At 49.8% G+C, this 13,783-nt stretch overlaps 2 protein-coding genes across 10 annotated transcripts in view; one reads left to right on the forward strand and one right to left on the reverse strand.

The window, feature by feature from the left end:
• The window catches only part of CAMK1 (calcium/calmodulin-dependent protein kinase I), a 12,226-nt gene extending 5,704 nt beyond the window's left edge, over positions 1-6,522 (forward strand). Inside the window, exons 4-12 of one of the 2 annotated variants that reach the window (XM_005870095.2) lie at positions 1,655-1,729; positions 1,839-1,977; positions 2,785-2,911; positions 3,006-3,081; positions 3,758-3,870; positions 4,458-4,536; positions 4,633-4,720; positions 6,017-6,134; positions 6,241-6,522. In XM_005870095.2, coding sequence (XP_005870157.1) covers positions 1,655-1,729; positions 1,839-1,977; positions 2,785-2,911; positions 3,006-3,081; positions 3,758-3,870; positions 4,458-4,536; positions 4,633-4,720; positions 6,017-6,134; positions 6,241-6,323 — 898 coding nt within the window. In that variant the 3' untranslated portion in view covers positions 6,324-6,522. The remainder of the gene's footprint in view (positions 1-1,654; positions 1,730-1,838; positions 1,978-2,784; positions 2,912-3,005; positions 3,082-3,757; positions 3,871-4,457; positions 4,537-4,632; positions 4,721-6,016; positions 6,135-6,240) is intronic. The other variant, XM_014542767.1, reaches the window with a different exon arrangement.
• OGG1 (8-oxoguanine DNA glycosylase) overlaps positions 1-13,719 on the reverse strand; it is a 24,864-nt gene extending 11,145 nt beyond the window's left edge. Inside the window, exons 1-7 of one of the 8 annotated variants that reach the window (XM_014542770.1) lie at positions 11,544-11,863; positions 10,967-11,214; positions 10,239-10,418; positions 8,185-8,366; positions 7,243-7,393; positions 7,056-7,105; positions 6,459-6,792 (exon numbers count right to left, since the gene is read on the reverse strand). In XM_014542770.1, the coding sequence (XP_014398256.1) occupies positions 6,709-6,792; positions 7,056-7,105; positions 7,243-7,393; positions 8,185-8,366; positions 10,239-10,418; positions 10,967-11,214; positions 11,544-11,650 (1,002 nt within the window). In that variant the 5' untranslated portion in view covers positions 11,651-11,863 and the 3' untranslated portion in view covers positions 6,459-6,708. Of the gene's footprint in view, positions 1-6,458; positions 7,106-7,223; positions 7,394-8,171; positions 8,367-10,230; positions 10,419-10,966; positions 11,215-11,543; positions 11,864-11,954 lie in introns of those variants that run through there. The other 7 variants (XM_014542769.1, XM_005870093.2, XM_014542768.1 and 4 more) reach the window with 7 other exon arrangements.
• Positions 13,720-13,783: the final 64 nt, after the last annotated feature.

Raw genomic sequence — 13,783 nt, forward strand, 5'->3', positions numbered from 1 at the left:
CCCCTGGTGGTCAGTGTGCATCATAACGACCAGTCGTTCAGTTGTAATGGTCGCTTAGGCTTTTATATCTATAACTAGAGGCCTGGTGCATGAAATTTGTGCACGGATGGGGTCCCTAGGATCAGGGGCCGGACGGGGTTGGGAGAGGAGGGACAGTTGCCAGGCCAGGTGTGGAAGGAATGGATGCTGGACACCACCGTTAGTGCCCTGCCACCACACAGTTCCCCGCCCCCCCCCCTCCTCCTTCCCTCACTGCCACACCACCACCAGGGCCTGCTGGCTGTGGGGAGGGACAGGGGGAGGGACCATGGGAGGTTGGCCGTCCACCACCACTCACCCCCAGTTCCTCGTCCCAGCCTGGGGCCTGACCAGGGGGAGGGACCGCAGGAGGTTGGCCAGCCAAGGGAGAGGGACTATGGGAGGTTAGCCGGCCAAGGGAGGTTGGCTGTGGGAGTGCACTGACCACCAGGGGGCAGCTCCTGCATTAAGCGTCTTTCCCCTGGTGGTCAGTGTGCATCATAGCGACCAGTCGTTCGGGTTGTTCGGTCATAAGGGTTGCTTAGGCTTCTATATATATAGATAATAAAAGTGTAATATACAAATCGACCGAACAGCGGAACGACCACCCAGATGACCTTCCAGACAAAGCCAGGGCTGCGAGGGCTGAGGCAGCCAGGACTGCGAAGGCCTACTCTTGCACGAATTTCGTGCTTCGGGTCTCTAGTATATAGATAAGAAACTGAAGCTCAGAGAGGTTACACTCAATTCAGTGAATGTTCCTGAGCACTTAATCTGCACCAGGTCCAGGAGGTACAGTGGTGAGCAAGATAAAGCCCCTGGTGTCCTGTAAACTGACAGACTTACCAACACAGAAAAATTTTAAAAATCATGTTGATCAGCACTGTCAGGTGAAAAGACTTGTCCCCAAATAGCATGTAGTAGAGGCAGACCACCAGGGGGCAGCTCCTGCATTAAGCGTCTTTCCCCTGGTGGTCAGTGTGCATCATAGCGACCAGTCGTTCCAGTTGTTCGGTCATAAGGGTTGCTTAGGCTTCTATATATATAGATAATAAAAGTGTAATATACAAATCGACCGAACAGCGGAACGACCACCCAGATGACCTTCCAGACAAAGCCAGGGCTGCGAGGGCTGAGGCAGCCAGGACTGCGAAGGCCTACTCTTGCACGAATTTCGTGCTTCGGGTCTCTAGTATATAGATAAGAAACTGAAGCTCAGAGAGGTTACACTCAATTCAGTGAATGTTCCTGAGCACTTAATCTGCACCAGGTCCAGGAGGTACAGTGGTGAGCAAGATAAAGCCCCTGGTGTCCTGTAAACTGACAGACTTACCAACACAGAAAAATTTTAAAAATCATGTTGATCAGCACTGTCAGGTGAAAAGACTTGTCCCCAAATAGCATGTAGTAGAGGCAGGTTTGGACCCAAGTCTGTCCAATGCCAGAGTCTAGTGTTTATCTCTATGTTCTCCTGCCTTCTAATACATTATAACCCATTGTGATAAATCAGCTTTTCCCTTTGGGATCCAGATCCTCGGTTTATCCTACCCAGATTTCAGGCGGTGGTCCTTCAAGGTGAAGGTGGGAAGGTGGCTGAGCTGTCCTCAGCTCTGACCCACCTCATTTCTCTATTCAGGATCAAGCACCCCAACATTGTTGCCCTGGATGACATCTATGAGAGTGGGGGCCACCTCTATCTCATCATGCAGCTGTGAGTGACCTCAACTCTAACCCTTCATCACACCTCTCTCTGCTGCCCCCTTCCTAGCCTCCCTGCTTCTCCTGCTCTCTTGGCCAGACTGCCCTGTTCCCTGCTGCAGGGTGTCAGGAGGGGAGCTGTTTGACCGCATTGTGGAAAAAGGCTTTTACACAGAGCGGGACGCCAGCCGTCTTATATTCCAAGTGCTGGATGCTGTCAAATATCTGCATGACCTGGGCATTGTACACCGGGACCTCAAGGTGAGGTGTGAGGGTATGATGAGCTGGGGCACCCAGGGGTGGGGGCTCTGCACACTCACTGTGAGACCTTGGGTAACTCTCACCCCTTTCCTGAACCTTGGCTTCCCATCTGCAAAATGGACCTTGTAAGCCCTAAACTGCCTCTTCCCATTCCAGTTCAGACACTCAAATGGACACAAAGGTGAACTCTACTGTCATTTTATCCAAATAATGGCTTGTGTCTTTTTCTTATAATAAAATTCCCACTTGCTCTTTGTAGAAAACTTGGATGGGAGAGCAAAACATAATGAAAAAAATCTAGAAACCCCTGAAATCCTAATTCTGAGAGATTATGAAGAGGTTCACATTGGGTAGTACATCTCATTCCAGTCTAGAAGGCCAGATCTAGTTTGAATCCTGGCCCTGTTACTCCCTAACTGTAGGTTCTCAGGAAAGTCACTTTTCCTCTCAAGGCATCGGTTTCCTCATCTGTAAGGTGGGATTATTCAGACTGGCCTGATAGCGATGTGGTAAGGATGCAATGAAATCAAGCATTAGCACAAGATCTGGCAAACAGTAGGTGCTCAAATATTATTTCCTTAGGGCTTCACAGTAAATACCTGAGGTTTACAGAAAAATTCCCTCCCACATCTTCATGGTCCTTGTCCTTTCTATAACATTTAACCTCCTTGAGAACCTCCTTGAGTTTCTTGTGCCTCCAACTAAGATAGCAGCTGTGAAGCCATAGAGGCTTTTGGGGGCCCATTGTTTCGCAGGGGATGCTTGGCCATCTCTGACTGCCCCTTCCCCTCCCTCCTGTCCTCTAAGCCAGAGAATCTGCTGTACTACAACCTGGATGAAGACTCCAAGATCATGATCTCTGACTTTGGCCTCTCCAAGATGGAGGACCCTGGCAGTGTACTCTCCACGGCCTGCGGGACTCCAGGATACGTGGGTGCGGAGGGCCCTGGGCTGGGACCATGGGCAGGGGAGGAACCAGGAGCTGCAGGGCAGAGATTTGTCACCACCATGTCCTCTTCCCTCCATAGCCCCTGAGGTCCTGGCCCAGAAACCCTACAGCAAGGCAGTGGATTGCTGGTCCATTGGAGTCATTGCCTATATCCTGTGAGTGGGGTCTTGGCCATTGGGGTGTATGGCTCCAGAGTTCTCTTCTCCCCTACTTTGCTCTCTTCCTCTCCTCTGCAATTTCTTCCTTCCTGACCTCCACATTTTTGTCTACCAATTAATGACTAATATTACTTCATTCAATAGATACTATGTTTCAGACATTGCACCAAGCACTGGGTGTTTAGCAGAGAACAAAACAGGCAAAGTGCCTGCCCTCAGGGAGCAGACGCTCTAGTAGGGCAGAGAGACAAGTAAATAAACAAGTAAACAACAAGTAGATAAATCCATAAAATGTCAGGTGGTAAAAAGTGCTATGAAGAAAAATGAAGCAGGGTAGGGAGAGGGCGATGGATGCCATTTTAGATGAAAAGGTCAGGGAAGGCCTCTCTGAGGTGACATTTGAGTGGCATCCTGAATGAAGTGAGTGAGCCAGACACGAATAGCAAGTGTAAAGGCCCCGAGGAAGGAAGGATGGTGGCATGTTAAGGAATAGAAAGTAGAACTGGACGGGGTGAACAAGGCAGAGAGGGGTAGATTCCCTCAGCCCCCTTTGTAAAAGGGGGAACTCCTTCCTGTGGGTCTTGCCTAACCCCTGGGACTGCCCCGAAGCTCCATCCAGGAGCCAGTGGGTACACTGAAAATGGAAAATGAGGATGAGTTTCTCCCTGCCCAGGCTCTGCGGTTACCCCCCCTTCTATGACGAGAATGATGCCAAACTCTTTGAACAGATTTTGAAGGCCGAGTACGAGTTTGACTCTCCTTACTGGGACGACATCTCTGACTCTGGTATTTGGGGCTTTGCCTTCTTCCCCTGGGCCCTGCCTCTGGTGCCTTCCTCATCTGCTTTGGGGTCTCCTCACTGCCTTCCTTAAGTCAGATGGGCCCCAGACTAAGAGCTGTCTTTGAGACAACCTCCCCAGGCTCTTCCCTCTGCCTGGCCCTGATCTGAGAAACCTGTAGGCATTCATTCATTCAGTCTTCAAACATAGTATTTTTGAAAATACCGCCCCCCTCTCCACTGACATCCTAATGCCTAAAACACCACATAAATGTTTTCATCTGTCCTTTTGTGCCTCCTAGTAGGAGGCAAACCTGTGAAACCATTATCAATCATTTGCACATCAGTGTGAATACACTGAGTAGAATCTTCTAAGAACAAGTTTTTCTTAAGGGAAAAAGGAGAGAGCTGGAATGCTGGGGCGTGTGGAGGGCTTAGAGAAAGAGAACAGGTGGGGTGAGACGGTGCATGAACAAATCTGGCCACTCATCTTGCTTGGATACCAGGCCAGACCTGAGGGGGTGGGTTCTGTTTTGGTGGTGTCCGCAGGCACTACCATGCTCTTTCTGTCTTTACTTTTGTCTTGGGGGTTCAGCCAAAGATTTCATCAGGCACTTGATGGAGAAGGATCCAGAGAAGAGGTTCACCTGTGAGCAGGCCTTGCAGCACCCATGGTGAGAGCTTCCATGAGCTGTGAACTGGGGTAGGGCCTGGGGCCCCCAGGCCTGCCTCTGCCTTCACAGATAATCCTCCACATACCCTTACCCTAGGATTGCAGGAGATACGGCTCTAGATAAGAATATTCACCAGTCAGTGAGTGAGCAGATCAAGAAGAACTTTGCCAAGAGCAAGTGGAAGGTGAGCCCACAGTCTTAGTCCTGGGTCCCAGCCTCCCCAGGATTCCTCCCCACCCGCAACCATGCCTCAGCTTGCACAACACCTAGCACCAAGTCGGGTACACAGTAACTGCTCAGGATGCTTACCAAAGAACCTTTCATTCATTCAACGTTCCCTGCACCTACTCTATTCCAGTGAGGGTCCCTGACCTCCAAGTCTAGAGGGAGAACAGTATATAATTCTTAGGGGGACATCTAATCCAACCTACAGGGTCCTGGAAGGGCATAAAGGTGGCGATGGCCTTATAGACCTACAGCTGAGTAGGAATTAGCCAGGCATAGTAGAATAATGTCTAAGGCAGAGGGAACCAATGTACAAAGGGCCAAGAACAAGAGAAAGTGCAGACATTCAAGGAAGTGCCAGTGCTAAGCGTGGCTGTACTGGAAGGGCTTTGGGGGCAGTGAGGGCTTCTGGGATGTGGGGCCCAGGCTGGAGATGCAGGCCCAGGCTGCTTAGGGTCTCGAATGCCACAGTGGAACACTGACTTGATCCTAACGATGCTGAGGAGCCCTAGAAGGATTTTCAGCAGGAATTTGCCCTTTAGAAAGGGCTCTCAGGATGCAGAGAGAGGCACAGAGTGAAGGCTTGGAGACCCCTTAGGAGGATGTGGCAGAGAGGCAGGCCGGAGACAGTGAGGGCTGGACCTGAGCAGAGGCAACAGGAACAGAGAATAGTGGTTGGTCCAGGAGTCAATTAGGAGGTGGGATTGACAAGAAGTGATGGTAGAATGGATATTGATGTGAGAGACGTCAGGGCTGGCCTGATACTTGTCTTAGGGGATTACTTTGGTTTTGGACATGGTGAATTTGAAGGTTTTATGGAGACATCTCAGGGGATATGTTAAATAACGATATATACACACCTGGGAAAGTTACTTAACCTCTCTGTGCCTCAGTTTCCTCCTTTGACAATGGTAACACTAGTAGTGCTCACCTCAAAGATTTCCGTGAAGATTAAATGAATTACTATGTAAAGTGTTTAGAACAATGCCTGAAATATGCTATATTGTGTTTGCTATTATGTAAATATAAAGTTACATATCTGTTTATATACTTTTTATATATGTGTGTATATGTGTGTGTAAATACGTAATATGGCTGAATATAATTTAATAAAGGCTTGCAGATATTTCAGGTGGTTTTAGGGGATCAATCAATAACACCTGAAAATAACAGAACCACTGCAAGAATCCCACTGCCAGACCTGCCCCATGATCTCCCACTCTCTCAAAAGTCCCTTCTCTCCCTCTTCCCACAGCAAGCCTTCAATGCCACGGCTGTGGTGCGGCACATGAGGAAGCTACAGCTGGGCACCAGCCAGGAGGGGCAGGGACCGACGGCGAGCCACGGGGAGCTGCTGACACCAGCAGCTGGGGGTGAGGACCAGGACTCTGTGGAAGGGTATGGGTGGTCCATGAAGAGGCACCCAGGCTGGAGTGGAGGGTCTGCTTCTATAGCCAAGTATGTTCTCTCCCCATGTAGGGCCAGTGGCTGGCTGCTGCTGTCGCGACTGCTGTGTGGAGCCGGGCCCGGAAATGTCCCCCAGGCTGTCCCCCCAACTCTAGGTCCCTGGATCCAGGGTCAGGATCCCCTGTGTGTGAGAGATTGGGGGCAGACTGCTCCCCTTCTCTCCTTGAACTGGGGTTACCCTGTTCCACCCAACCCCACCCCACCCCTTTTCCTACCACTCCCCCACTGCATTTTCCATACAAATGTTTCTATTTTATTGTTCCTTCTTGTAATAAAGGGAAGAGGATAAAACCAAAGGTAGCTTTGTCTCCCCAGATAACGCCCCCACCCCACACTGTTATGCAAACTGCTTGGTTTGAGGGTGTCTGGCCCCTGAGGTAGTTGCATGGAGCCCCCTTCCCCACATGAGTCTGGATGGAGGAGAGTATGGGGAATGGAGGGAAAAGGTATTGGGAGAATCCCTTTGTCCTGTGCCCCCACCTAGACTTCGGGCCCTGTGGATCTCTTTCTGCGCTTTGCTGGTGGCTCTTGGTGGGGTTGGCGTAGGTCAGCACTGAACAGCACCTAGGGGCAGGGGGAAGAGTCTATGTGGGGACAGGGTACACTGGGTTTAGGCTGGTAGGCTGGTGGTAGTGTGGGGAGAAATGGAATTACTGGGGAGCAGGTCCAGGGCAACACAAATCCACTAGAGTCAGGGCTGGGGATGGAGGGTAGAGAATCCTTTAGGGTCACCTAGGGCAGAGGCCGTAGAAGAGTCCCTGGGCCAGGGCTTGGGGAGAAGTCCTATGGGGTCTAGGCTGGAAGAAAGGAAGCCTAGGTATACTCACTGCTTGAGCCCAGCCAGCATAAGGTCCCCACAAGTTCCGGAAAAAGTTTCCTAAATCAGAGATAATGAGGCAAAACAAATTGGCCCCTCCCACTCCCCATCCACAGTGGTGGGGTATTAGGGAGAGAGGTGAGAAGTTTCTACCACCTCAGCCTACTGCCAGCCCTGGCATCTCCCTCTCTCCTTACCTAGTTCCTTGTTGGCCTGGGGGCTTGGACCCTTGCCCTGGGTTGTTGTGGGGTGCCAACTGTAGTCACGTTGGGCAATCTGCCACACGTGGACATCCACGGGCACGGCCTGAGGCTTGTCTAGGGCCATCAAGCAGATGCAGTCGGCCACCTTTGACAGAAAAAGAGGAGGAATGGCAGGATTCAGGCAGCATCCTGCTTCTAGCCCCAAAGCCAGCTATACTTCCTCCTCCACTCTGAGGTTATTATTATTCTATATTCTCAATCATTATATACCAACTATTAATAATTTTAAATACAGATGTGATGAGAGTGCTACTGCATGAATATCAACGTAGGCCAAGTTCTCATAACCTGGAAAGAAGCTGGTACTATATTCATTTTGCAGATAACTGAGGTTCTGCAAGGTAAAGTGACTTGGCTCAAGTTACATGGCTAGGAAGAAGCAGAACAAGACTTAATGTTAGAGTGAAGTTCAGAGTCCATTAAAAAAAAGTTCTTTAAACAAAACTGCAGAGAAGTTTACAGAAGAACACAATAAATGTCGGATTCACAATCCTCTTGTTGAAATTAAAGAAAAAATTTCATAAGTACATATAATTCATAAGAAGAATAAAAGTAGAAATACCTTCCTATGTGTCTTCCCAAAGGTAACCACTATTAAGTTTCCTGTGATTCCTTCAGGAAATTTCTGTGTATATATATAGCAGTGTATATGTCCACCTGAACAAATGGCCTTTCTACAAATGCATTCAGAGGGTAATGTCCTTTATACTCTTTTTGCATTTTCTCTAATAAAATATCTGCTTGTATCGTTTCTCCTTCCTGCTCTGCCTCCAGAAGCTGAGCCTGCACCCAGCTCTCAGGTCTGCCTTGTCTCCTGCTCTGTTACTCTCTACATGAGTGGTCTGAGGGTAGACCACTCTCACCTTGAGGCCTCACCTTGGTGCCCACTCCAGGCAGGGTGCAGAGGGCCTTGTGGGCCTCTTCGTAGGGGGCCTTGCGCAGCTGCTGCAGCCAGGGCAACCCCCCCTGTTCTTCAAGGATGGCTCGGGCACTGGCATTCACATAGCGGGCACGGTACCCAAGGCCCAGCTTCCTGAGCTTAGCCTCCACCTCTGGTCCTGTAGGAGGGTGGGGAAAGGAGCAGGGTCAGGCATCCTCAAATCCTTTTATGTCCTCAGGCTAGTGTGAGCCCTCCACCCCACAGGAATGCTTTCCTAAGCACCCCTCTCCCACCTCACCACCCTCTGGGAGACCCTGGGATACTTGCATGTGCAAAGGACAGGGTTAAGGTCTGGGTTCTACCCCTGTACAAATGTTTTCTGAACACCTATTATGTGTCGGACACTGGAGCAGGGACTCAGAAGGGCTTGCTGCCCTGGAGGAACTCGCCAACTGAGTTTCTTAACCTTTCCAAAGGGCTGTTCACACCCATGATCTAATAGTCATAATAATAGCAAGAGCTTCTATGATCAAGTGCTGGTTATCAAATACGGACAAAGTGCTTTGGATACATTATCACACTCATTTTTCTCAAGGACCCTGATAATAGTACTGTATTTTTTCCTATTTTTTAAAAAAAATATTGAATTCAGAGAGGAAGGGAGAGAGAGAAACATCAATGATAAGAGAATCATTGATCGGCTGCCTCCTACATGACCCCTACTGGGGATCGAGCCCACAACCTGAGCATGTGCCCTGACCAGGAATCAAACCCTGACCTCCTGATTCATAGGTCAACACCCAACCACTGAGCAACACTGGCTGGGCTGTTTTTCCTATTTCACAGATGTTTTTCCTATTTCAAAACGATGACTTAAAAAAGGTTAAGTAACTTGAAGAAAGGACACGGTGGAGATGGGATCTGCACCTGGATCTGAAACACCAACTCCTGTGCTCTAAACCTGCTTCATGATTGCTTTATTCCCTCTCACCCTTCTAGATAGGAACTATTATCCCCATCCTACAAACAAGTTAAGAGAAGCCTGAAGAGGTGAATGAATTTCTTGAGTTCTTATGAATACTAAGCTGGAAGCTAAGGTACAAGACTGGGTTTCTAAGCATCAAAAACATTCTTTTTTTTTTTTCCAGGCAGGCTGTCTCCTTACTATACATTCCCCAAGCACTTCCCCTAACTTGGTCCTCACTTCTGCCAATAGAGATACTTATCTCTGTAAAACTTGCCTCACAGGACTGCTGTAAAGAATGTGTGTTCCTGGATACAAAATTGTTGGATTCACTGAGATAGCAACTTGAATTTTCTGCGTATTTCCCATAGGCCAAACAATATACTAGGTGCAGTATGTGTATTCTTTTACTCAACTCTTGTGACAACTCTGATAAGTTATTATCACATTCCACAGATGAAGAAACAGAGGAGAGGCTAAATAAGTGCCAGAGTTGGGATTCAGACTAAGGCACTCTCTTTCCAGAACATGTGTGTAGAGGTTTCTCTCTATGGAGCACGCTGGTGCCTTTCCTCACCCACTTCTGCCAAGGTGCATTTTCCTTGCCTCTCTCTTTCTCCTAAGCTCCGAGGGTCCTTCTTTTGCCTCTGTAACTTGTTTCCTGATCCCATTTCTTTTACAGCTCACTTCTACCTCTGTGACTTTCTAAATAAACTTTCTCTTAAAAAAATAAAATAAAAAGCATATGCATTTAACCCTAACCTATTACACATTTAACCAAAACCTATTAAAAAAATAAAATAAAAAGCATATGCATTTAACCCCAACCTATTACACACTGCATATGGATGTTTTTCTGATGAGGCATTGAAACCATGGGGCAAAAAACAGAGTAGTGAGGTGCTGACATTTCAGGGACAGATAGAGGGTGAGGTATGTCTGGGGCTGATCGGACCAGGCAGGGTGATTCTGGATGAGGACAGTCTTTGGGAAGGCAAGAAGCTTTGAGATGGGAGATGGGGACCAGGGGAGAACTGAACAGACTCTGAAAGCTGTTAGCATTGGGGCAGGCACCCACCTACTCACCAGCCAGGGCCTGCAGGCTGGGGAAGCCATGGTAGGTGACATCATCGAGCTGGATGAGCCGAGGTCCGAAGGCTTGGCAGAGCCGCTCCACCATGCCAGTGATGCGAGCAATGTTGTTGTTGGAGGAACAGATGAAGGAGAAAAGGCACTCGATGGGATCCTGTTGTAGGAGTCGAACACCTGAAGATCGGAAAGGCAGGGGGTAAGAGAAGCACCTGTTGTCAGGAGTGGCCTCCTCTCACCCTCAGATCCTAGGCATGTAGGCTCCCAGGGGAATGAGGGACAAAGTTGTTAGAGAAAGCAACATCATTCCTCATAGCATCTTTCGAGGTCTGGGTCATCATCCCAATCCACAGATAAGCCACAATGTAAGCACTATGAGGGTGGGGATTTGTGTCCACTTTGTTCACTGCTATATCCCCAGTCACATAGCAGATGCTCTGTAATATTTACAGAATGAATGATGTCCCCTGCCCTAGGTCACACAGCCAGAATTTGGCTCAATATCCTTGTCACTCCATGATGGTGATCAGCAGGACAATCATAACAGTAATAATAATTACTAGGTGTCAGGCACTATTCTAAACACTTTACATGTATTAGCTCATTTAATCCTCATAAAATCCTATGAGGTAGATATAATCCCCACTTTACAGATGGTGAAACTGAGTAACCTAACCAAACTACAATGACCCCAACCCAAACCCTGTCCCAGGCTCTGTACTCACCTTGGAATTTCTGAGCTACTTTTTGGAAGTGGGGGTCCTTGGAACTCCAATGGCGATACAATTGAGCCAGGCTGACATCCAGCTGGAAGTACTGGCGCAGGGCCTTTAGCTCTCCTGGTGTGGGCCTGCCAGCCTGGCCCTTTTCCCCTCGGTACACAGTGCAGTAGAGCTGCTCCTCGGTCTGGGTCAGTGTCCATACCTGGTCGGCCAGCACGCCACTCCAGTGCGCAGGGTTTTGCTCCTTCCACCTGAGACCCCAGGCACAGGGCCCTAGCACGCAGTTTCCCTTCTTGCAACCTTTGGGGCCCTCCCATCCCACAACCTTTCCATACATAAAACTGATTTATCATTTGTAAAGTAAAAATGCTTTATTTTACATCAGTTATATCATGTGATCCTCACAACACTGCACAGGCTTGTTATGTCCAACTATTTTCCCACCCTTACAACAATCACCGGCTATTAAAAAAAAAAAAAAAAGGTAACAGGCTCTCCACCCCTGCCTCAATTTCCTCTTTCATACATTGAGGTTTCTTCCATCACACCCAACTTTGCACTTCAGGCTAAGGTCACTCACCGGAAGGATTGTCCAGAAGCTAGAACCAAGTCCAGGCGCAGCTCAGAGCGTGGACAGGGGATGGAGGCCCAGAGGGCCGGGACGGAGGACAGAGTGCGATGCCCCATGCTAACCAGGCAAAAGGGAGCCGGCTAATATTTCTGTATCAGGCTCCGCCCACTCAGAACCAGATCTACTCGCTACCAGCAGACCACGCCCACGAAGAGACCACGAACCAAAGGCCTCCCTCACCGAAGGCCTCGTCCAACTCCACGAAATCCTCGCCTCTCAATGTTTGTATAAGGTCCGCCCAGTTTCCTTCTACCATTCCTCGAAGGCCACGCCCCTTACCACCCGCCAAAGTCCCGCCCCCTCCACTCTGTCCCACCTTCTGCCCTAAACCTCCCGCCCCCCATGCCCCAGCGCGCTCACCATTGTACCCCGAAGCGGCCGTAGTTTGGGACGCGCGCGCAAGCGCACTCTTCCGGCCTTTCCTGAGAAGCCTCACCGGAAGTAGGGCGCAAGTCCGTTTTAGAGGTAGCCAATCCGCGGGGAAATACGAGGCACCAATGAGAACGGGCGTGGCGGCGCTGGGCGGGCCTTCCCGAGGCCTCTCAGCGGTTAGCGCGCGCTGGGCTCGCCGCTGGCCCTTTCCTCCGCATTAGGCAGGCCAGCGTGTCCCCACCGGCCGGGGCCCTCAGGCCCCCGGTCCTCACTGGCTGATGTCGTCAGGCTTGCCGGCCCGCACAACCAAATCCTATCCCCCGCCATCTTCAGAGAGCCTTTCTCCACCGCGCCTCTCTAGTCTGCTTTTCGCTTACCTAGGTCCTCCTCCGATGAGCTCCTCTTCACTGAGAATCGGACCCGGACCCGGACCCGAACACAGCGCCAGCCCACCGAGCCCTGTGGGGAGTCTCCACAGCGCCTGTCTCCTGAGGAAATGTCTCCGCGCCCGCCGGTCTTAGGCCTCCTCACAGACTTCACTCCGAGGCCTGACTCCAGATCGGCCTCCTGTCCCTGCCTCCGCTGCTCTCTCGTCGGGAGGACTTTCCTTCCGTCCTCCCCATCTCACACTGCCGCGTCCATTGCGGCTTGTGTCGGGGCTTCTCAGGGGCTGGGAAAGGCGACTCAAAGTTCAAGCGCCAGCGTGTGGCCGTGGGGCAGCCTGTCTGCCTAGCCCGGTTGTCGGGGCCGGCTGGCTGGCTGAGCCCAGGAAAGATGTAATTTCTTCCCTTCTGGAGAAAGTCACAAAAAACTAGACCTGTGCTTTTATCCGGCAACTTTTTTTTTTTCCTTCTAGCATAGTGATTTTTGGTTATTGATGATTAGACTGCAGATTCCTGAAGGGCGAGATTTACCGCTGATTTCTTTGTGCCCCACCCCCATTACCTCGCAGGGAGTACCAGCAACTTGGTATCATCAGACACGCTGTTGTCGCACATCCACTCAGTAGCTCCAAAACCCTGCGCAACTGCTTCCTGTGACTGTCTCATCCATTGGCACACCAGCCCACAGGTGCCTAGCACTTGGAAGACATTCCTTCAAAAAATGTCTGAATCAGAAAAGGAGCCAGGGTTGGGAATGGATGAAGAACAGCAACAGTCTATAGTCTCGCTCTGTCCCCAGTTAAGAAGGGGAAAGTCACAACTCTAGTGACTCTGAAACACTTGGACAATCCTACCGTTGAAGAACTTTAAACATCCGAAGTTCATGAAAGAATGCGCAGCTGACTCTTCCTCTAGCAGCTTCACGTGCTGGTTAAATTGCAGACAACAGACCCGAGTTCAGATGCTAGTGGGACAGCGTCATTCCCACTGGGAGGCGGATGCCCGTTCACCTTACCACCTGCACAGGCTCAGGCCACTAGGCAGTATGGCTTCTCCTGGCCTGTTTATGCAGGGTGCTAACCTTGGCCCACCGCCCTGCACTACTCTGCTGTGAGGTCTCTGGAGCTTTCTGGCAACTTCCTAGTGAGAACTTAGGCAAGTTACTTAATTTTTCAAAATCTATGTCTTTGTGGAAATAACCACCCTATTATTAACCGTTCCTATAGTTAATGCAAGGATTACATGAAACTATCTAAAGGAGCTAGCACAGGTACTGACACTCAGTAAGTGCATGAGAAATGAGAGCTGTCATATTATCTTTGCTGTTGTCTTACAAATACAATATGCAGAGCAGCCAGCAACCACTTGGGCCCAATTATTTGCCATCCCTGGGGAACAGAAACTCCCTTTGCCCTGGCAGAAGGCAAGAACCAA

The sequence above is a fragment of the Myotis brandtii genome, unplaced genomic scaffold (genome assembly GCF_000412655.1).
Source record: "Myotis brandtii unplaced genomic scaffold, ASM41265v1 scaffold312, whole genome shotgun sequence".
In the NCBI taxonomy this organism is placed as follows: domain Eukaryota; kingdom Metazoa; phylum Chordata; class Mammalia; order Chiroptera; family Vespertilionidae; genus Myotis; species Myotis brandtii.